At 39.4% G+C, this 24646-nt stretch overlaps 1 protein-coding gene across 4 annotated transcripts in view; it reads right to left on the reverse strand.

Annotated features, from left to right (window-relative positions):
* The window catches only part of ZNF365 (zinc finger protein 365), a 126298-nt gene that overhangs the window by 91526 nt on the left and 10126 nt on the right, over positions 1 to 24646 (reverse strand). The window contains exons 3-5 of one of the 4 annotated variants that reach the window (XM_002756334.7): positions 19788 to 19968; positions 9381 to 9418; positions 5760 to 8638 (exon numbers count right to left, since the gene is read on the reverse strand). In XM_002756334.7, coding sequence (XP_002756380.1) covers positions 8377 to 8638; positions 9381 to 9418; positions 19788 to 19968 — 481 coding nt within the window. In that variant the 3' untranslated portion in view covers positions 5760 to 8376. Of the gene's footprint in view, positions 1 to 5759; positions 8639 to 9380; positions 9419 to 10480; positions 18887 to 19759; positions 19969 to 24646 lie in introns of those variants that run through there. The other 3 variants (XM_035268286.3, XM_054243006.2, XR_013524960.1) reach the window with 3 other exon arrangements.

The raw sequence follows: 24646 nt of genomic DNA on the forward strand, positions 1-24646 counted from the left end.
GTTTACATCTTTGGTGTATATCAGAATTAGGTATAGAGCTAATAGAAAACATCAGATGCCTTTGTATTTTTACCAAATTCCAGAGATAACTGTGATACCCACCAGGGTTTGACAACCATTGCTATACAGTAATCTCAGAGGAGTTTTTGTTACCAATCGAGGAGGGAGAGTTGCCTGTTAGCCAAGTTTCTCTTTTTCAACTTGCTCTGCCAAAGCCCATGCTATGCCTGAGAGGACCAGCATCAGCTATGAACTGCCTTCGTTTAAGGAAGAGCATTCAGATCAGATGGGGGTCAACGGTAGTTTAATGGGAATAGCACTGAATCTATAGATTACTTCGGGTAGTATGACCATTTTCATGATATTGATTCTTCCTATCCATGAGCATGGAATGTTTTTCCATATCTTTGTGTCCTCTCTTATTTCCTTGAGCACTGGTTTGTAGTTCTCCTTGAAGAGGTCCTTCACAACCCTGTTAGCTGCATTCCTAGGTATTTTGGTCTTTTTGTAGTAATTGTGAATGGGAGTTCACTCATGATTTGACTTTCTGCTTGCCTGTTGCTGGTGTATTGGAATGTTAATAATTTTTGCACATTGATTTTTGTATCCTGAGACTTTGCTGAAGTTGCTTATCAGCTTAAGAAGCTTTTGGCTGAGATTACGGGATTTTCTAGATCATGTCATCTGCAAACATAGATAATTTGACTTTCTCTCTCCCTATTTGAATACACTTTACTTCTTTCTCTTGCTTGATTGTCCTGGCCAGAACTTTCACTAAGTTGTTGAACAGGAGTGGTAAGAAAGGACACCCTTGTCTTGTGCTGGTTTTCAAGGGGAATGCTTCCAGCTTTTGCCCATTCGGTATGATGTTGGCTGTGGGTTTGCATAAATAGCTCTTGTTGTTTTGAGGTGTATTTCTTTAATATATAGTTTATTGAGAGTTTTTAACATGAAGGAATGTTGAATTTTATGAAAGGCCTTTTCTGCATCTATTGATATAATCATGTGGTGTTTGTCTTTAGTTCTGCTTATGTAATGAATTACATTCATTAATTTGCATATATTGAATAAACCTTGTATTCCAGAGAAGAAGCCAACCTGATTGTGGTGGATAAGCTTTTTGATGTGCTGCTGGATTTTACTGAGGATTTTTGCATTAACATTTATCAGGGATAGTGGCCTGAAGTTTTCTTTTTTTTCTTGTCTTCTGCTAGCTTTGTGGTTTGTTTGGTCTTGGTTCTCTAGTTCTTTTAGTTGTGGTGTTAGGTTGTTAATTTGAGATCTTTCTAGCTTTTTGATGTGGGTATTTAGTGCTATAAATTTCCCTCTTAACACTACTTTAGCTGTCTCCCAGAGATTCTGGTACATTGTCCCTTTGTTCTCATTAGTTTTAAAATTCATATGGTTCATTATCTGTTTGTTCTCATTAGTTTTAAAATTCATATGAAACCAAAAAAAGAGCCCAAATAGCCAAGACAATCCTAAGCAAAAAGAACAAAGTTGGAGTCAACATGCTACCCAACTTCAAACTATACTACAAGGCTACAGTAAAGAAAACAGCATGGTACTGGTACAAAAACAGACACATAGACCAATGGGACAGAATACAGAACTCCTTGCTGGAAGGACCCTTAGAAGCAGAGTGCTCCATTGCCCTGCCTGATTCCTTACCTTTGTAGTTTTTCTCTTCCTAGAGCTGGAGCTACTTGTCCCTCTGGCAAGCTGAGCCCCTGCCCAAGTTCCAGGAATGATGCTGTCTCACTGGGTCTCCTGAATCCCTACACAGTGGCAGGCCCAGTGTTAGCTGCTGGAGCATGAGGACAGGTACAGCTCTTTCACAGTGGGATACAAACACTACAGGATAGATGCAGACCTAAGGGGCAAGGGGATTATCCTCAAAACAGGGAGACAGACTGGCCAAGAAATGAATACACAAGGAAAAATTATGTTACTCCCCAGGGCTTACTTGTCCTATGCTTTCTACCTCCATGACCACGCTCAGACTGCCTAAAATGCTCTGCTCTGTTTTGCTAACTCCAAACCTGTTCATTCTGCAAAGACTATTTCCTCTTTGATCTTCCTCAGCTGGAAGAAAGTCCATTTTCTCACTGTACTTTTGTTTTTTAGCATATCTGAGACCAATGATCCTCCCTTACTCTACAAATACCTAATTGAGGACCCACTCTATGCTGAGTACTGCATCTGGTACTGGGGACACACCAGGGATGAAAGGTAGACTTAGCCCCTTGTTATGGAAACGGCAGAACAGTGGGAAGGCAGATGTGAGTCAAGTCATCACACCATTAAACATTATAAAGGGGCACCTGGAATCAGTCCTACAAGGAACAGGTATGTGGTATTCTGAGAGTTATAAAGTTGCCTTGGGGAAGTGACAATTTATCTGGAATCTGAAGGCTGAACAGAAATTAAATACATGAAGAAGAAAGAGAAGGCCATTCCAGACAGAAGACACATGTCAGGGAAGCAGTGCCTGGAGAGAGCAGGGTATCTGCAAGGCTCTGAAAGGAAGGCAGTGGCTGGGAGGAGCAAGAGGTCTGGTGCTGGCCAGAGTGGAGAGGCGGGCCAGAGCCAGGGAATGCAGGGCAAATTCAAAGCTCCGACCTTCATTCCAATATCTAACTGTGTGTCCACTCCACTTGCCCTTATCCCTGAGTAACTTAGTGACTCTAAGTTCCTCGGGGATCCCTCATCCTTTAAGAATCTTGGTTCCCTGTACCAGACCTCTGTGTTTAGGACTACATGAGAAGCGTTAGCTATAATGTCAAGCTACAGACACATTTAAGGATAAAAATAAAGTAAATTCCTGATAATGGGGATGTGGAATCCCCTCCTTGAACAAAGAATTAGGGCTTGGAAAGAGGAGAGGTTGAGATATAAAACCATCTTTTTGTTTCTCTGTAATATATATACTCAACCAAAGTGAACAATGCCACTTGTCAGTCAGCAAACGACCAATGTGAAATGTCCACAAACACATGCACTAAGTCTAACAGACTTCAATCTGGGACTTTGAGATTCCTTGACAAGTTGGAGTGGCTCAGCTGTAAGGGGTGGCAGAGGTCTAGAGCTTACAGTGGCAATGTCTATATCCCCCACAGTGGCTTGCATAGGTGCAATAACTGATCATAAATGTTAAACAGAATTCTAGGATATTGAGAACCTTTATGTAATCAACAAATGCATTTAGGACCCTTTTCTGGACTTTTGTCAGTGAGAAGGCAGAACATGGTGAAGAAGCATTGGCTGAGATGTAGAAGGGTAATTTCTTCTCACTCTAGCTCTGTCACAAAGGCACTCCTGGGCCCTGGAAACCCTTTCAAGCCATCATAAGCCCCATCTTCATTGCAAAATGTGATGATGTCACCTTCTTAAGTATATTCATAAGAAATGCAAAAGTCGAAGGATAATCAAAACTACCTGGAAAATGCCTGAAGAAGGCACGATGCTGGAGCCTGACATAATACACACCATCTCTCATCAAGTCCAACGCTGCCAGTTTCTCTCCCAGTGCTGGAAAGAACTGCTGTTGAGTTAACTGAACACCAGATGAGGTTCCTGGCTTGCATTCAGGAGCCATGTTGTAACAAAAAATGTACCTTCTCTTTAAACACTGAAATCACATTCAGGGAGGTGAGATGCTTCTGTTCCAAGAAGCACATCATGCTGAGGTAATAGTACCAGATGTACATCTCCCATTTCCCCAACTGCTGTTTCTCCACCTGCTAAGAGGAGAAAATTGTACCTCCTCAGCCCTACTTGCTTCAAAAGGATTCTGTAAGAATAAATATGGGTGTGTGTTATCTTTGTAACTTTACAAAGTTTACAAACTTTGCAAAGCCCAAGTCAGTGAAATAAAATCTCCAAAATCAAGTTACCATGTCAACACTAAGTTTTATGTGGCCAACATTTACATTAATGTAGCATCAGTATATACATAAAAAAAACAATAGAATCACAAGGCTACAAGCATTTTTGGGAGAACCCAGCCGAATTCCCAACCCGTTGTAGAATCCCAATCTAACATAAAGGGAAGAGTAGTTCAGAGTCAGGAAGCTCGCTTTTTAAACTAGGTGACCTATCCTGTTGCACTTAAACATTTTTCATTGAGTCATTTGACATCTGCTTCTGCAGAACTTTCTCTCACTGACTTCGGTAATATCTTTTGCAGCCACACAAAATATGTATTTTTCCATGTGATAACACCTCAGATGCTTAAGGGCAGCACTCATGTCTCCTCTTCTCACAGGACATTGATACCAAAGAAGTTCTCATTTACCATCCAAGGCATCTACCTCCACATATGCATAATGTATCAGTGTCCCCATTACCGGGTGGAAAGGAGAATGTAGCCTGCCTATATGTGAGGTTCCTCTACTGCAAAAACTCTTTTCCATCCTGGAATACTAGCTGAAAATCCAGAGTAAATTTAACATAGGGCTACAGATTGAATACGCCTTTCTTAAGTGAAAATTTCAGATGTGTTCTGACCCAGAATATGAACAACAACAAAAAAAGGAACAAAAGCATTTACTTAATTCTACAAAAAGGAATTCAATTTCTAAAGCTCTCCATCATTTAAACATTTGAAATTGCTCCAGGGCTTGTGTTTGGGATTGTGCAGTCATGTTGCCCCTGGAATTCACTTCTTAAGGATCCAGATTGAGCAGAATCAAGATACTGGGATTTATGCTTTCTAATAAACTGAGATAATCAGGAATGTCACAGCAATTTCTCAAAAACACTATAACCTGGCAAACCCATTAACCTTGACATAACTACAGTTGACTCTTGAATGATACAGGTTTGAACGGTGTGGGTGTGTGGGTCCACTTCTATCCCGATTTCTTCTGCCACCAAAGGCAGCAAGACAAACCCCTCCTCCTCTTCCTCTTCAGCCCATCCAATGTGAAGACAATGAGGATGAAGACCTTGATGATGATCCACTTCCACTTAATAAATATAACTGTATCTTCCCTTCCTTAGGACTTTCTAACCTTTTTTCTCTAGTTTGATTGTAAGGATATGGTAGATAATAACATTTAACACACAAAATATGTGTTAACTATGCTATCAGTATGGCTTCTGGTCAACAGTAGGCTATCAGCAGTTTTTGAGCAGTCAAAAGTTACTCATGGATTATGAATTATGCAGGAATCAGTGTCCCTAACCCTTGCATTGTTCAAGGGTTAACTAAAAGGGCAGAAGAAAGGTCATCTCCCGAATAATTCTCACAGCTTCTAAACAAAAGGAGTCCCCTAAATTTTCCTGATTGCATGGTTCTTCAAAGAACAATGGCTGAGTAATTCCACCATCAAATACTTCTCTCTGTTATCTATCCTGATCACTCTCTGGGCTTTGCATGTCTTGGATGTATAGCATATATAGGCTGGGATATATACTGTGAAATCTGTTTGTGAATTGCTAAGAGCTAACAAGTTTAAAAATACAGTGTAGGAAAATTACTCATGGTTGTGGAGGAGGATGGGGAAAAGTGCCAAATGGGCTTTTAATGAAGCTGTCTCAGTGTGAACATATGTAAAAATAACTTAGATATAGGCATTATGATGAACAAAAAAGATCTAGCTAAGTTTTCAAGAAAACCTATAGGTACACAAGATCCTGGTGATTTATAGGTATGATGAACAGCTTATTCATGAAGGACCATTTTGTTTCCTGTTAGTGGACCAACATACTTGGCTCCCCAAAATCACTCCAACTAGACAAAAGATATCAACACATTAGTCAGAAATATAGCTTTATTATCATAATATTTCATAATTAAAAACTTCTTTAATTCTGGGAACAGAATATTCCAACTTCTGTACAACTGACTGGCCCTGCAGAATACTGGAAAAGTTTCTAAGCAACCTGAACCTTGCAGATAAGAATCTGTAACCTAGTTTGAGAAAAAGGGAAAAAGCAAGAAAAACAGTTCAAAGGAAGATTTCTTCCCTACAAAACAAATAAAATTAAATCTATTCTCCAGTTTAACCTTGAACATAGTTTCCCAGAAACTTTGGTAATTTCTTCAAAAAAGCAACTGCCTTACCTCTAAGGTCAACCGCCCATGTGGACAAAGAAAATATTTAAAAATAAGACACAAATGGGACATGGCATATAGCTCAGGCCATGGTGTGTTAAGTGGAATATGCTTCAGAGTAAGCCATCTCCCATGTTTTGACACTAAATTTATGTCTCTAAGGAAGCACAACACACATAACACTTTTTTATATGGCGGTCAAAATTTGGCAGGAACTTAAAAAAAATTTTAATATAATAAATCTCAAAATAATTTGTCTTGTGAAATATAGAGTAGGATAACATGATGGTACTTTCTGAAGATCACGGGGTGCCACGTCACAGAGAGTTGCCATGCCCTCTAGGTATGTTAGATGAAAATCCAAAATGTCAGTTACTTTAAATAAAACAGAAACAAGTTGTCATTGCACACACATTACAGGACAAAGATCATGCAATAGAACTAACAAGTCATGTTTTTAGTATGTAAAAGGCTAAAGTGCAATCATGGTATAAGCATCAATAATAAATAACTTTAGAAGAGGAAGTTCATTCTCCAAATTAATAATAATTATAACATTATCATTTTTACAATATTAGCCTAAACAGTGATATTCACAGCAATGTTTTTCCCCACTTGATAGCCGCCTATATATCACATGAATGATCCACCCCCATAAGCCAAAAGTCAAAGTGAAGATTCAAAAATGAACATTTTCACTATAGTAGGTTCAAAATGTTTGTATAATGATAAGTTACTGGCGTTTTAAGTAACTGCTTTATTACCTATTTTTAATGCACTGCTAATTTGATGCTTATTGCAATAACAATCATAATTCTGCCAATGTTAATTAGGTTACAGTTTTTTTTAAATAAGAGAATTCAGTTTACATGAACAAATATACCTAGTTTAAAAACCACCCACCACAAACATACACTTTCTCCATGGGTATTTAAAAATAAATTATTAATATACTTAACATATATATTTTGTATGTGTTTTATATATATATTTTTGTGGACAAAATTATCCTGTTTTCAGAAGAATGTCAGCACTTGTAAACTCTGCATGAAACCTGACGATATTGCTAAATTTAAGAAAAAAATAACATGGAAATTCATTCTTGAAGAAAATCATACAGCAGGAAATTTTTAAGATAGCTCTTTGAGGAAAAAAAAGCCATTTTAGGGAGGGAAAGAGGGGAAGACAGTGTCAGATTCTGGCTCCTACATGCATTGTTTATTTCAGAAATTACTTTAGAATGCAACATACTTGCAACAGTGAATACTTCAGATACTTGGTTGAAAGATACCTGAAGCCTTAACTGCACAGAAGCAGCAGGAGGCCAAGTGAACCACTCAGTGGAAAAGTTAAGCCAGCAAAGAGAAAGTCATGCCCACAATAGACAGAGAGGGGGCCACTGACACTGTCTGGGAAGCAGGTCTTAGGAAAGGGCTTGGCGACACCTGCAGTGCTTCCAGGATGGTCACGATGCACCAAGCATGCATTCCAACCTCCTAGATACCGAGCCCACACTGGGTGCAGATCAACAGAGGTTTTTACTGGGCTCCCCAGCCATATCCACAGAAGCAGCTATTAAGATAGAGACTGACAGCATGGTCTGCAGGTGCAGAATACTCAGCCAAAGAAGACAGCAGAGGTGTACCAAAATCTGAACAAACATGCATCTAGGCCACCAAAAAACCTCAATCAAACAAACAAACTGAAAGACACTCTGTCGAAATGAGAACTGAAGGCTGACTGAAGGAGTTCCTGGAGCAACCCAGAAATTGAAATATTGATTAACCAGAATACTCAGGGAATAGGAATCCTTATTTTGGAGGCTTTCAAATTAACTGAGAGGAAGGTTATACTCAAACACAACTATCTTCATTTTACTGCTACGAACAGAACTTTACACTCCCATTCCTTGCCTCACACTTTGGAGAGCAGTGGGCACAGATGACTTTTCTCCCTAGGCCTGACATATCGTGTGGCCTTGGGCCTGAAAATTAAATGACCACTGCATAGATGCCCAGAGGCCAAGATTGCTGGAGACTGGATCAGTTACTTTAGAGGTTAGGGCTTTAAGAATGATTTAATGTTTTTATTATTTCTGTAATGTGCAAGCTTCTAAAAGGGGGTCATCATACAATTCTGGTTTCCTAAGATTCCCATTTGCTAAGCTCTGGTTAATCGAAGTGCTTGCCTGTGTTATGCCCTTGGCTCTTCCAATGTGTCTTACTATGGAATGTTTCCAGAAAGACATTACTGCTGGACCCTGGAAGAACATTTCCCAAAGCCCAGCGATAATTGGTGCAGCAACATCCACCCTTTTAGATGATGTTCACAATGGCTGTTGGCTTTTTTTTAGCCATTTTGGGCCTGATGTTGCCTTTGCGGCCAAACCCCAGGAGCTCCCCTTTCTTTGGAGGTCTGCAGAGGTCTCTTGAGGACTCAGCGTGTTCGTGAATGCCCTTGGCAGGCTGCATGCTGGCTCTGTCATCCTTGGCCTTTTTCAGATAGTTCCTTCCCTTTGGATGGAAATGGGCCTTGAGATCAGGGTGGTTACACACCGAATGCGGGTGCCCTCGGCTTCTACAGATGGTTTGGGAGAGTGGAGAAGAAGTGAGCAGAAAGATTTCTTTAAAATCTTAAAAGAATAACTACTCATGGCACAATCTCTCCTATATGTTACAGTGGTGATAATGCTACCCGAAAGACAAATCATATATATGGGTATTTTTCTTCCAAAAATTCCTGTGGCCCCCATGAAATGATCACATGGTACTACATTCCCAGGGAGATATTACTAGTCCTATTTACAGTGATAAGACTGAGGCCCAGAAAATGTCAGTGACTACCCAGAATAATACATACAGTTGGTCTATGGAGAAGACGGGACCAAAACCCATGTCTCTTGACTCTAAGTGATGACTAGAGGACTCAGACAAATTCACTGCATAGATGTTGTAAAGCATATGACTTCCAGTATGAATTTACATAAACAATGTAATACATGAACTACATTCATAGTACTATAGAGTTGTCATGACCACACTATACCTCAATAAGAAAAAGTTACACTATACAATACTCTAAAAATACTCCTCCAGTACCATCATACTGGCATATACTAATAGACTAGTAGCATACTGAAAAGTCACATCGACTTTTCACAAAGTTAGGTACACGTGCAGGTCAGTTTTCACTTAAGCCTTTCAAATCCATTAGTAGTATAGATAACATATAAAATAGACATGATCTCACATAAAAGGCAATAGGAAAACATACAATACAAACATGATCAAATGGTCCAAGTATAAAAAGACATACATACAGGCATTTGGGTTTCCTGTTTGAGGAGATGTCTGTAAGCTAAAGGAAAACAAATAAGAAAAAATGTTACTGCATTTGAAGGCCGGATTTGGTTTTTAAAATATTTCTTGTATTTTCTAAAAAAACTGCATTCCCAATCAGGGAGTCAGTGACTGTTACTGATAGGGTGACCTGCAGCACCATCCATCTCATCGGTGAACAAGAACGTCTCATGCTCAGCCTTTGCTTGCTTACTCCAGGAGCCTCTGTGGGCATTTGTTCTGAGATTGCCAAGAAGTCTATGTCAGCAGATCTCAAAAATCTCAAATACTCAAAAGAGCCTCCCAATAGAGCAACATTAGAAGAAATAGGTTTTCAAATACTGGAATGCCTTTGCATCCTCCCACTTGTAAGTGAGAACTTGGTTTTCCATTCCTGAGTTACTTCACTTAGAAAAATGTCGTCCAGGCTGGGCGCGGTGGCTCAAGCCTGTAATCCCAGCACTTTGGGAGGCCGAGACGGGTGGATCACGAGGTCAAGAGATCGAGACCATCCTGGTCAACATGGTGAAACCCCGTCTCTACTAAAGATACAAAAAATTAGCTGGGCATGGTGGCGCGTGCCTGTAATCCCAGCTACTCAGGAGGCTGAGGCAGGAGAATTGCCTGAACCCAGGAGGCAGAGGTTGCGGTGAGCCAAGATTGTGCCATTGCACTCCAGCCTGGGTAACAAAAGTGAAACTCCGTCTCAAAAAAAAAAAAAAGAAAAATGTCCTCCAGCTCCATCCAAGTTGCCGCGAATACCATTATTTCATTCCATGTTATGGCTGAGTAGTATTCCATGGTGTATGTATACCACATTTTCTTTATCCACTCATTGGTTGATGGGCATTTAGGCTCGTTCCATAATTTTGCAGTTGAAAATTGTGTTGCTATAAACATGTGTGTGCATGTGTCTTTCTCATATAATTTACTTCTTTTCCTTTGGGTAGATACCCAGTAGTGGGACTGCTGGATCAAACAGTAGTTCTATTTTCAGTTCTTCAAGGAGTGGGGTAAGGGATAAAAGACCACACATTGGTATAGTGTACATTGCTCGCATGATGGATAGACCAAAATCTCAGAAATCACCACTACAGAATTTATTCATGTAACCAAACACCACCTCTTCCCCAAAAACTACTGAAATAAAATACAAACATACATAAAAATAAAATAAATACATAAAATTCAAAAACCTGGAATGATCCGCCATGATTTCTTGACTGATTCAAGCTGTATTTGCAGCTAATCTACAGCTATGGCCAGATTATCACAATGTATCAACTAAGGAGAACATTGACATAAAAGGTTTCTTGCCTATAATACATCATTTCTAAAATGAGAGAACATGAAGAACAACCCCACAACTCTCCCTGAGTCCATCTATCATCCAGATAACTTCCCACTCCTGATAATTCATGCAATAAAACATCTGCATGCACTTTTGTGGCTGGGCTTGAAATATTCTCATCTGCAGAATAAATTGATAATTATCATTTTGTGATAGAGATGGCACCATCCAGTTTATAGGCAGATCCAGTATATTTTCATCCTCCTGATCCTGATCTTCCTCATGTAGCTTTCACTAGAATAAGTGTTATCACATTAGCAGGCAGACTGACAGAAGAGAAACGACAACTAAAATGTGGAGAAAAGGCCACCTTGGCATTTGGGCCAGTGTGGCCAAGACATGTGTCCCTGCTTTACTAAAATAATCTGAAAACCCAAGCTCAGGCTAACAGGATCACTGCCCATATTATTCTGTCTGGAGCAAGCTACAAAAGAGGTTCCTTAAGAAAAAACAAAAAAAGAAACAAAACTGAGGCTCATGTCATGAGGAGGCAAGATGGGATTCTTGTGTTCTGTCTTTTGACACAATCAGAACTCGGCAATATTTTGACCCTGCTCATGTAGGCTGTGTTTGGCTTGAGATTAGTAAATTGTAACAGAAAAAGGCACCATCCTCACATGATGTCCCAAAGATTATGCTACATACAAAGAAGGTGGGACAGATGGCTCTGGCAAATGCCAGGCTGATAGATTCTGAGGACCCTGAAGGCACTGGCATCAACCTTCTTGCTCTCTACCCCACCATCACCAGTAAGTATTTCTCAGCTGGGCTCCTTCAATGAACTTTAGTCAATGTCTAAACTGTAAAAATAAACAGAGTTTTTCTTCCTTTAAATCTTTCCTCATTTTTTTTTTCATTATTAGGGCAAAACAAACTGTGTTCGTTTTACAGTTTGTATATATGTAAGTGGCAGTTTAATGATTTATTGCATACGTATGTATACATACTATCCTTTGGAATATGTATATTCCAAAACAGAGAGAGAGAGAGAGGGAGAGAGAATACGTTTGTGTGTATGCTTCTGTCCCTAAGAAAAAGGCCAGTAGTGTTATCACATGTTCAAAGTGATCTCTGATTTCAAAAATGTTTTTAGAACTACTACCTTAGTGACAATGAATGTCACTAATGGACCCTGCTGAGACCTCAAGAAAGGACTTTACTGTGTCTTATTGAGGGGGAAATGCGTGATAAAGATGAGTAAAGATGCATCATGAAGCTCACATATATAAGGGTACTACAAATTGTGCATGTCTAGATGTCACATGCCAGGTCAAATACTGACCATATAACAGGCAGGATTAACGCTCTCAGCCACCCTTGGAGGTAAGCATCATCATTCCAATTTTACAGATATGGAAACTAAGGTAGCAGAGTTAAGTAACTGATTTGAAGCCTCAGTGCTTTATCAGTGTTAGGGCAGGCTTTCAGATCCAAGTTAGCAGACTCCAAGCCTGAGCAAGCCTTCACTCTGTACTGTCTTCTTTAAAAAGGATGTGTTTGTGTATATAAGTAAAGAGGAAAGAAGTATGTACACAATAAATTAAGTGGAATCAGTGGCTGGACTGGAATTTCTCCAAAGATCCTGTAAATGATGAGGTTTAGGGTGGAGGCCTGGGCTTATCATCACAGCCACTGCAGAGTTTCCTCTGCTGTCCCTGTGAACACAAGAGGCCACTGTTCCTCCTGGCCCCTTTGGCCTCAGATAGGAAACCTTCCCACTTAGCTCATCTACCTACTTCCATTTTCTCCTAGTCCAATGCTTCTGTCTTCCTTTTAATTAGGGAGAGGAGGATATTAAGATGAGGATCTAGAGAGCCTTTGATCATGTTCCCAGGTTGGAAAAATATAAATAGCTTTGTACCAAAACCAACCTAACTATAGGTTTGTCTGACTCTTATCCAAAATGCTTAGGATCAGAAGTGCTTCAGATTTAGAATTTCAGAATATTTGCCAGTTCAACAACCCTAATCCAGATATATGAAAACCAAAATGCTCCAATAAGCATTTCCTTTGAGCATGACCCTGGAACACTCAAAAAGTTTTGGATTTTGGAGCATTTCGAATGTCAGATTTGACCAGGTGTGGTGTCTCACACCTGTAATCCCAGCACTTAGGGAGGCTAAGGTGGGCAGATCACCTGAGGTCAGGAGTTTGAGATCAGCCTGGCCAATATGGCAAAACCCTATCGCTACTAAAAATACAAAAAAATGAGCCAGGCTTGGTGGCAGGTACCTGTAATCCCAGCTACTTGGGAGGATGAGGCAGGACAATCACTTGAACCTGGGAGGTGGAGGTTGCAGTGAGCCAAGATCGTGCCATTGCACTCCAACCTGGGCAACAAGAGCAAAACTCCACCCCCCCAAAAAAATAAAGGAATGTCAGATTTTTGGATTAGGGATGCTTAGCTTGTAATATACATTCACCTATAAAATAAGAAGCCATGACTTTAATATATTCCAGTACCAAATCTGGCCTCTTAGGATATTTGTGGCTATAGAGACAAAGAATAAGTAATATGATTTTAACAAAGATATCTTTGTTATATCCAATATCTTTGGCCCAGCTTAGTAAAGGCATAGAAACCCAGAAAGAAAGGCCCAGAAACCCAGGCTTCTGAAGCCTCAGCCCTACAAGGACAGCTTCTCATCCCAGTGCACTGCAGAATACGCAGAAGATTTTAACTCTACTCCCCACTCTCCCCTTCTTGCTTGCACACCTGAGCTCCCTCCTTCAGAACAATGAGGAATACCATCCACAGCCCGGCTCTCATTCTCTCTACTAAGGCTGCACTGCAAAAACAGTGTCGATTCCCTCCCCGTCTTCTCTTCCCTCTTTTTCTTATTACCACCTCTAGAGAGCAGTGAAATTCCTAGATTGATATGTAAGTTGCTTCTTTCTAAGGTGACTTATAGCATTAAGAATCTTCTGTGCTATGGAAAAATTTTCTTCCCCTCACACTTAGTGCCTTTGCTGAAATAATGTTTTGGCATCTGTATCTTTTTCCCCTCAATTCCCTTGAGCATTTATGTTCTTGTTCACCTGGCTGATTTCTAAAAATATAATATGCTTATGCAGATATTTTATCTTTATGCTCTGAAAAATGCTGTCGAATTAGACACAAAGTGACCTACTATCCCATCTGTCAAAATCACTCGCACAGCTCATCCAACGGAAGGTCATAAAACAGCTTGGTTAATCTTATTTTAAGTGTTGCATTTATGTCCTGCAAGTTGCTAAATCAGGACTAGCAGTAATTCATTTAACACATATTTTCGGGGTACAGAACTTATTGGTACTAAGGAAACTGCTCCCAGTGAGGAGGGGGACACAATTACTGAATAATAAATGAATATAATTTCACATAGTGCTAACTACCGCAGGTTGAATATCCCTAATCTAAACATCCAAAATCCAAAAGCTCCAAAATCTGAAACTTTTTGAGGGCCAACATGACCCTCCAAGGAAATACACTCACACTGGAGCATTTTGGATTTCTGATTTTGGATTAGGAATGCTGAACCAGTAAGCCGAATGCAAGTATTCCAAAATCTTAAAAAATGTGAAATCTGAAACATTTCTGGTCCCAAGTACTTCAGATAAGGTATACTCAACCTGTATGACAATGAAACAGACTGCTACAAGAAAAAAATGGCCTACAGCATCTGCAGACTGTCTCATAATGTGGCTATTGTCCAAAGCAGAGTTTAGAGCACTAAACATGGAAACAAGGGGAAGCCACATCTGCCTAATCCTTTCAGAAATCACATACCTCATTCTTGGTCTTCCAAGGGCAATGTATCCTCCCTTCAACCCTCAAACAGTTCCCTCACCACAGCCTGATCATGCCCCACTCACACATCTCTAAATTAGAGCTCTCGTCTCTAACTTTCTTGCTATATTCTAACTGTACTTTATTTTATTTGAATTAGTCAATTTTTCTTTCAGTAGAGCAAGTCTGTGAAGGCAGATCATATTGTATTTGGAATACAGAAGGTACAAACATCAATATTTATTTGTATTTGTATATGTATATATGTATGTATACATTTTTGTGCATGTATTTATGTGTGTATATGCATGCATATACATGTACATTTGTGTGTGGTGCATACATATGCACAGTCATGTACTATAAAACAATGTTTCGGTCAATGACAGACTGCATATACGAGAGTGGTACCATAAGATTAAAATAAAGCTAAAAAATTCCTATCACCGAGTGACACCATAGCTGTTATAAGGTCGCAGCACAATGAATCACACATCTGTGGTGATGCTGGTATAAATCAAACTACTGTGTTGTCAGTCACATAGAAGTATAGCACATACAATTATGTACAGAGCATAATACTTGATAATGACAATAAATGACTATGCTACTGGTTTGTGTACTTATTACACTATACTTTTTATCTTTTTATTTTAGAGTGTACCTGTTCTATAAAAATAAAATGTTATCTGGAAAACAGCCTCAGGCAGGTCCTTCAGGAAGTATTCCAAAAGAAGGCATTGTGACCATAGGAGATGACAGCTCAATACATGTTATAGCCTCTGAGGACCTTCCAGTGGGACAAGGTGTGAACAGGGATATTGATAATCCTGGCTATGTGTGTATTTCTGTCTTAGATTTTAACAAACAAAGCTTAAAAGTGGAAAAATTTTAAATTATAAAAACAGAAAAAAAAGCTTACTGAATAAAGGACATAAGAAAAAATATTGTTTTACTTCTCCGGTATAAAACCAGGCACACAGACCAATGGAAGAGAACAGATAACCCAGAAATAAAGCCAAGTAAAGGCCAACTGATCTTTGACAAGGCAAATGGAAACATAAAGTGTGGAAAGGCCACCCCTTTTAACAAACGGTGCTGGCATAACTGGCAAACCATAGGTAGAAGAATGAAACTGGATAATCATCTCTCACCTTGTACAAAAATTAACTCAAGATGGATCAGGGTCTTAAATCTAAGACCTGAAACCACAAAAATTCTAGAAGATAAAATTGAAAAAACCCTTGTAGACACTGGCCTAGGCAAAGATTTCATGAGAAAATTTCAAGAACCATGGAGCAAATGCAACAAAAACAAAGAGAAATAGATGGGACTTAATTAAACTAATAAAGTTCTGCACAGCAAAAGAAACAATCAGCAGAGTATGCAGACAACCCATGGAGTGGGAGAAAAGCTTTGCAATCTATACATCCAACAAAGGACTAATATCCAGCATCTACAAGGAACTCAAACAAACCAGCAAGAAAAAAAAATCCCATCAGAAGTAGACTAAGGGCATGAATAGACAATTCCCAAAAGAAGATAAACAAATGGCCAACAAACATATGAAAAAATGCTCAACATCGCTAGTGATCAGGGAAATGCAAATCAAAACCACAATGTGATACCACCTTACTCTTGCAAGAATGGCCATAATTAAAAAAAAATTTTTTAAATATATGTTGGCAGGGATGTGACAAAAAGAGAACACTTTCATATGCCTGGTGGGATTGTAAACTAGTACGAGCACTATGGAAAACAGTGTGGAGATTTCTTAAAGAACTAAAAATAGAACTACCATTTGATCCAGCAATTCCACTACTGGGTATCTACCCAGAGGAAAAGAAGTCATTATACGAAAAGGATAGTTTCACACATGTTTACAGCAGCACAATTTGCAATTGCAAAAATATTGAACCAGCCCAAATATCCAAGCCCATTAATCAATGAATGGATAAAGAAATTGTGGTTTATATATACCGTGGAATACCACTCAGCCATAAAAAGGAAATAAATAATGGCATTCTCAGCAACCTGAATGGAATTGCTAGGTGAAGCAACTCAGGAATGTAAAACCAAACATCATATGTTCTCATTTGTAAGTGGGAGCGAAGCGATGAGAATGCAAAGGCATAAGAATGTTACAATGGACTTTGGGGTCTCAGGGAGTGGAGGAGGAAAGGGTGGGAGGAGCGTGAGGGCTAAAAGACTACAAATTGGGTACAGTGTACACTGCTCGGGTGATGGTGTACCAAAATCTCAGAAATCATCACTAAAGAACTTATTCATATAACAAACACCACCTGTTCCCCCAAAACCAATGGAAATCAAAAATTAAAAATTAAAAAAAATTCTACATAATGCTTATGTTTTAAGCTGTTATTACTAAAGAGTCAAAAAGTTAAAAAATAATTTAAAAGTCTGTAAGATAAAAAGTTAGAGTAAGCTAAGGTTAATTTATTGTTGAAAGAAAAGTTTTACACAAATTTAGTGTAGTCTAAGTGAACAGTGTTCATAAAGTCTACAGTAGTGTACAGTAATGTCCTAGGCACTCACATTCATGTACCAGACACTCACTGACTCACCCAGAGCAAATTCCAATCCTGCAAGCTCCATTCATGGCAAATGCCCTATACAGCTATACCATTTCTTACCTTTTATGTCATATTTTTACTGTACCTTCTCTACGTTTAGATACATAAATATCATTGTGTTCCAATCACCTACAGTACTCAGTACAGTAACATGCTATACAGGTTTACTGCCTGGGAGTAATAGGCCATACCATATAGCCTAGGCATGTAGTAGGCTATACCATGTAGGTTTGTGTAAATAAGCTCTATGATGTTCACACAATCAGAAAACTGCCCAACCACACATTTCTCAGTATGTGTCACATTGTAAAGCAACACAACTGGATATAATCTTGCATGTACATATCTGACTAGAAGATCCAAAATGCTACCCAACTTTTGATTACATTATTTGGCACGATGTGAAATAATGACTGGCTACATCTCTTTAAAAATGTTCAACTTTCATGCCAAAAAAATAAACTAAGCAAAAGAGGTGAGCAAAAACAATGTTAAAGGAGAATGAATAGGCTTCCTTTCTTCCTCCTTGCCTTCCATTGTTTTCTCTGAGATTCCTCTTGGCTGAGTATAGGAGGATTTCATAGGAGTTAGCTCTGGATGACTTATAATTCTAAATACGAAAATATCAATGCCACATTTTAATTTTAGAATTCCTAGCCATCAAAGTCAGGTAATGCTCAGATAAGTTAAGAGGCCAAAACAATTTAGAAAGCACTGAATCCAACCTCTCCATTTTACAGAAGAATTATAGGCCCAGGAAGACCAACTATCTTGCCCAGTCAGAAGCAGCTTAAGAACAAACTGGAAGCCAGGCATTCTCAGGCTTTTTCACCTCACATCTTGGTACCATAACCTCATGCCCCAACCCTCTTGAGAGCACAGGATGAAAGAAGACAGCAGAAAGAGGCTCAGATAGTCCCTCCATCCACAGCTAGTCAGGGCTAGACACTCTCATGGTTTCCCAAGGAGGAGATAGAGAGAGATCAAGGTGAGGTGTGACTTCCCCCTTAGAAGTGTTTCATGTAGAAGACCACAGACACCCACCCAGAAAATAATACATACGTTACATGGATGAGACTGCTTTGAATATAGTGCCTAAAACCTCACAGATATAGCAAACTTCCTTCCAGTCTTTTTTTGTTCTGAAAGTTCTGGGGCTTCTATCACCGAGCTGTGCTAAGGCCAAGTGTACATGATTACAGCAAGCACCATGCAGGACCTCCTTCATTTCTTTCTGTCCTTCCCCACTTCCTCTCCGATCTTCCTTCTTTTATCCACCTGCCTTTCATTTCATTCCTTCTTCTGGACAAATAGTTCTATTATTTATTCATGTTGGCTTTTCACACTGGATTCCAGAAAGCCCTAAGGAAACTTTTAAATCAACTGATAGCAACCCTGCTAAACTTGTGATCAGCATAAATGTTTCTTATTTTTCTTTCTCTTTTTTTTTTTTGTGAGATGAAGTTTCGCTCTTGTTACCCAGGCTGGAGTGCAGTGGCGCAATCTCAGCTCACCGCAACCTCCGCCTCCTGGGTTCAGGCAATTCTCCTGCCTCAGCCTCCTGAGTAGCTGGGATTACAGGCACACGCCACCATGCCCAGCTAATTTTTTGTATTTTTAGTAGAGACGGGGTTTCACCATGTTGACCACGATGTTCTCAATCTCTTGACCTCGTGATCCACCCGCCTCGGCCTCCCAAAGTGCTGGGATTACAGGCGTGAGCCACCGCGCCTGGCCTCTTATTTTTCTTTTCCTTATACTAGAGCCCATTTGCTGCAGGGATGAAAGCAGTAAAAAAAAAAAAAAAAAAAATCATTTAAAAATCTTCTAGGATGGAAGCAAGCATAAATAAAGTTCAATAAGTAATGAAAACGTTATAAATAAACCGCTTTGGGGTATCCAAAATCTTTCTTTGGCTTTGTTGTTTATACCACCAAGGAAACTGTAGAGAAGGCAAATATGGTGACCTGCCTCCCCACCTAGAGTACAGTTATTTGTACCTCCCTCTGCCCTCCAAAGAGACCAAGGGAATCCTGATCAAGCCACTTAGGAGAGCCTGAATCTTTATCCACCTCCAGGGATCTCATCTGGGCTCTAGGTGTTTCTTAAAATCCTGAAACTATATGCAAAACTGTATGCAGGAATCGACCCTAGAACTATCACCTGCGAATATTTCAGTCTTTTTGAAAATCTACGTAAAGAATTTTAACCTATAGAGAATGCTGAACAGTGTTTGCCTCCCTTATTAAGGAAAAAATGTAAATGTGGTTTCATCTTACTTTACTGAATTTCCTAAGATTCTCTTGAAGAGCTCCAAAACATGATAGTCACTTCTGACCTACTTGAACATCAAAACTGAAATGAATGATTTTTTTGGATACTTCAAACTCTGCTATTTTATAAATTTAAAAATATATAGATTTTTACCAACTCAGCATGGTGTGGAGTGGGAGGGCAAAGACAGACTGGAAATGGCACATGCAGCCTTTACTTTATTTTCAGGTGTCCTGGACTCCCGGGTGACATTTCCACAAGATAGGCATGGCCCAGGCAGTGCTCTCAAATGGTGTCTAGAGAGTCCCTGCAAGTCACTCTGCTCCCTTTTCTCTGTCCTCAGCCCATTCTCACCAACGAGAGGGAACTCACACTTGGTGGCCGGCCCGGGATGACTCACCACGTGCCCGCTGAGGTCACGGCGGAAGCCAGAGGCCTGCTGGCTCTGATAGTACTCCAGCTGCTTCTCTGCCAGTTCTACCCGCTGTAACAGATTCTCAATAAAGTCCTGGAGCCGGGCTTTCCCTTGAACCTCCTTCTCAGCTGCCGCTTCCAGAAAATGGTTGAATGTGACAACTTCTCTGCGAGGCAAAAATGTCAGAACACAAAATGGAAATATGAGGCAAGGAATTCACTCATTCAACACATATTTATTGAGTGCCTGCTATGTGTCGGTTACTACCCAAGGCAGTACTCCATGGCAATGATGAGAGAGGTAATCACCTCTTAGTGATTACATTCAGGGATCGCATCTCAGTAGAGGAAGATAATCACTATAAAACATACAAATAAATATGTCAGATATATGTCATAAGTGCTAAGAAAATTGCAACTGGATGCAAGGGGACAGTGACAGAGGAAGGAAAAGAGTGAGGAATATTCTAAAAAGCAAAGTTAGAAATGACCTTTTGAATAGGGTAACATTTGAACAGAGACCTGAGAAAGCCCAGAGGAAGAAGCCATGCAGGGGTTTAGGAAGAGCAAACCAGGGGCATGCAGGTGGGTCTGAGGTACAGCAAGGGTCTCTACATGGAGAAGGGAGCCAGGTAGGGCCTCGCAGGTCACTGTGAGGCTTCAGGTTTTATTACGAATGAGATGGGAAACCATTGGATATATTGCTTTTAAGACAAGCCCTGTCTTGGATTTTTAAAGTCTGGCTATTAAGAGAGAAAACTCTACAGGGAGGGAAAGTATAGGAGCAAGAAGCCAAACTGAGCACCAAAACAGCACATCCAATGAGTCATCTTATCCAACAGTATATTTTTGAGCTAAGAACTAAACAACCCATACAGCTACCTCGAGGTCAACCCAAAGACCACTGGGAAAACTATTCTAGTGTGGATATAAGAGAAGTAATGCATGGGTCGCCCTCCCCTAAGAAGGGGAGCAAAATACTTCAACTAATCTTTTAGCTACATAATTCACAAGTACATTACAAATCCTGAAAAATTCTAATAACTTTATTACCACCTTATATTTTCCTTTCATTTTTTATGAAAACAGTATTTTTTCTGATTTATAAACAATATAAGCTCTGTATTTAAAAAATTCAAATAGGGTCAGGCACGGTGGCTCACGCCTGTAATCCCAGCACTTTGGGAGGCAGAGGCGGGCAGATCACAAGGTCAAGAGATCGAGACCATCCTGGCCAACATGGTGAAACCCAGTCTCCACTAAAAATACAAAAATTAGCTGGGTGTGGTGGCCCACGCCTGTAGTCCCAGCTACTCGGGAGGCTGAGGCAGGAGAATCACTTGAACCTGAGAGGCAGAGATTATAGTGAGCCTAGATGTGCCACTGAACTCCAGCCTGGCAACAGAGTGAGACTCCGTCACAAAACAAAACAAAACAAAATTCAAATAGTACATGAGGAATATAAAAAAGGAAAGATCACCTGAAACTCCATTATCCTGAGACCACCACCATTATCTTGGTAGCCATTCTCACGAGCATCACACTCATCTCCAAACACACCCACCCAAGCACACACACAGTTTTCCTTCTTCTCCCACCTTGCGCTCACATCTCAATTCCCCTCTCCGTACCCTCTTTCCCAGGCCAAGGACCCAGTAATCACCACTATGAATAGGTGTATGTTGCCACAGTTCTCTCCACCCTATTGTCTCTACTCACTAAGAAGCCAGGAATATCCTTTCAGTCATCATCCTTGTGTATTCTACCAGTCCCACTGGAGCTAACGAATTCTGTAATTTTACTGTCTGTTGGATAGTATTTCCTTTACATGTCTCCAAAATCTCTTCAATCTCCATGGAATGGCCTCTTGTTGTTTTTGCCATGTTCAACTTACACAAGATTCTAAAGACTCTACTTTCTGTCCTTTCAGGCTCTTTCCATTTTGATTTGTGAACCCTAATTTTTGTTTAACTTGATTCAGTTGTTCTAGACAGCCAATTAAATTCATTGGCTATTGGCTTTTCTGCATCTTCTCAACCTCCACTTGATCTTTATTTTCCATTGAGCTCTATAATTTCTTGAGAGTAGAACTTTAGGGAAGTCTGGCTAAAAAGTCAGAATTTTACATAAGATCTTTGCAAAACAGCTCGTAACTTCCAGCTCTTTTCTTCTGTACTAATAGTCAGTGTGCCACCTTTACAATTAGTGAAAATTTTTCTCTCACATATTAAATCACACTTGGCATACTGAAACTTTTCTGACACTTCCTATAGAATCACACATCCCTGCAAAACTTTGGGAATTACATATTTATAAAAACAGGTAACAGGCTGGCTCTAATAATGATTCACTCAAAGAAATGCTAGTGATACCACCCCCATTTTTTTCTAATTTCCTATCCAGGATCGAACATAAACCCTAATTCCATAATAATTCTATCATCTTTCAGTAGCTAAGAAATATCCACACAAAAGAATTAAGAGTCCTTTTGGAAAAGAATTTTTTTCATCATCAAGTTTCAAGTTAATTTCCAGATGTTTCCATCTCAGCCCTCAATAGATGTGTACTTTTCAAGGTCCTCATTATTCAGGCCATGAACACAAGCCAATTTTTAAGCTCAACCATTATTCACTTTGATCTGCCTCCTGCATGAGCCTCGAACCTTAACTAGCAGCAAAGGAGGGGTCGTTCCCCTCAGCCCTTTCATGGTTCTTGCTTATAGTTTAGGTCCTTTGGGATGGTGTATTCTGGAAACGCACCACAGGAAAATGGCTGCTACTTCTTATTTCCAACATTTAGGCTTCAATTCATTTGGCGTCTGAGAATCCAAATCTCTACAAGCCTGTTATAGAGATTTCCTGGGTGATATTTAGGATAACTGAATGATGAAACTGTCTCCAAACTGTACTTACAGGGCAAACAACCAAAAGTTGAAAAAAAAAAAAGGTACCATTTAAAAAAATTCATTTTGGTCAACATTTCCTATATTTATTTGATTATAGAAATGGTTTACATATATTAAGGAAAATATAAAAATTGACCTATTGGAAGATTCAACTGGGCAGGGATGGAATCAGCTTTTGTTCTCTAAGTCCAACACTCAATATAATTGTGTTTGACACACAATATTGAATAAGTGTTTGCTGTAATTAATGTTTATAAAGGACAAGGAAGAAACTAAAAATGACCCAAAATCCCACCACTCAGAAGTAACTACTGTCAACATCCGGTATATTTTTCCCTGTCTTTTATCTCTGTGCCGTGCACATTTTTTGCTTTTTTGAGAGTCCCACTCTGCTGCACAGGCTGGAGTGCAATGGCACGATCTCGGATCACTGCAACCTCCAATTCCCTGGTTCAAGCAATTGTCTTGCCTCAGTCTCCCGAGTAGCTGGGATTATTACAGGCAAACGCCATAACACCTGGCTAATTTTTTTGTATTTTTAGTAGAGATAAGGTTTTTTCATGTTGGCCAGGCTGGTCTCAAACTCCTGACCTCAAGTGATCCGCCCACCTTGGCCTCCCAAAGTCCTGGGATTACAGGCGTGAGCCACTGCGCCCGGCCTCTGTGCACATTTACTATTCTAGGGCTTTCATGCTATACAGTTTAGCATATGTGAAGGCAGCAACATTTGATGGTTTAATCTCGGGAGATTAGCATACCAAAAGCAAGAGAACAAATCTGAATGCAACACCTTTTATGATTGTGGCTATATTTTTAAATCATATAATATTTTGCTACTGGTTCCATATGAAACTTTAAAAAATTAATATTAATGACAATATTAATTTTAATAGGATCCTGGAATGTTATGCCACGTTATAGAAAAGAAAGATCTTTTTTCTAACTTTGCTCAACCAATTATCTTGTGCCCTGAAGCTGAGAGGTTAATACCCTCTGTATTTTTCAACCAATCTGCCACAAACTGCTAACCTAATTTCAGTTTGTAGATATACCACATCAACTAGGGCAGAAAAAAAAAACAGTTAAAACAAACCTGATGATATACTATGGTTTTGTTTTAAAAGAGAAGTTAAACACAAGACAAAGACTAGAGAATTTCATTACACCAAGATTGTGTAGGGTATCTTTGTTACATGAAAAAGGTATCAAAACCAAGTGACTAATTGTGGAATATCATGTGTGTACATCTCAAATCCACCTTTCATTCACATCCTGTTCAACGTGGATGAATATCCAGAACCACCTCTTATTTCCTCACAGAATCCTGGGGTTTTTCTGAATGGAAAAGAAAAATGGTTAATCACATTGCATTTGTAACCTCTTTCATAATTACACTCTAAACAGTAAAATATCCATTCAAAGTGCAAGACAGACCAATAGATTTCAACGTAAGAAAGTACAGAATGTTCACTGATACGGCTTCAGATCCCACATTGCAATGACTCTTTAAGAAACTACCAACTGTCACATTTGGCACAGCATCAAAGCAAAATATCCACGATTATCTGAGAAGGCTATTAAAATATCCCTCCATTTTCCTACTAACATATCTGTGGGAGACTGGATTTTCTTCATCTGTTTCAACCAAAACAACAAATTTGCAATAGACTGAATGTGGAACTACCAAAGTCCAGCTGCCTTCTATTTAGCCACACATAAACTTTTAAAACAATACCATTCTTTTCACTAAATTATTTCTGTGAAAATAGTTACTTTTCATAAGTTATTTACATTAGCATGTAATAGATATGAACAGTGAGAGAGTCAGACAATGAAAGAAGGAAATACTGAAATAAACACGTAATTACAAAGCTAGTTAAGTGTGACTAAGAAAAAAAATAATATGATGCTATCGGACAGAACAATAGAAGACTTGTGTG

This window comes from Callithrix jacchus, chromosome 12 (assembly GCF_049354715.1).
Source record: "Callithrix jacchus isolate 240 chromosome 12, calJac240_pri, whole genome shotgun sequence".
Classification (NCBI taxonomy): domain Eukaryota; kingdom Metazoa; phylum Chordata; class Mammalia; order Primates; family Cebidae; genus Callithrix; species Callithrix jacchus.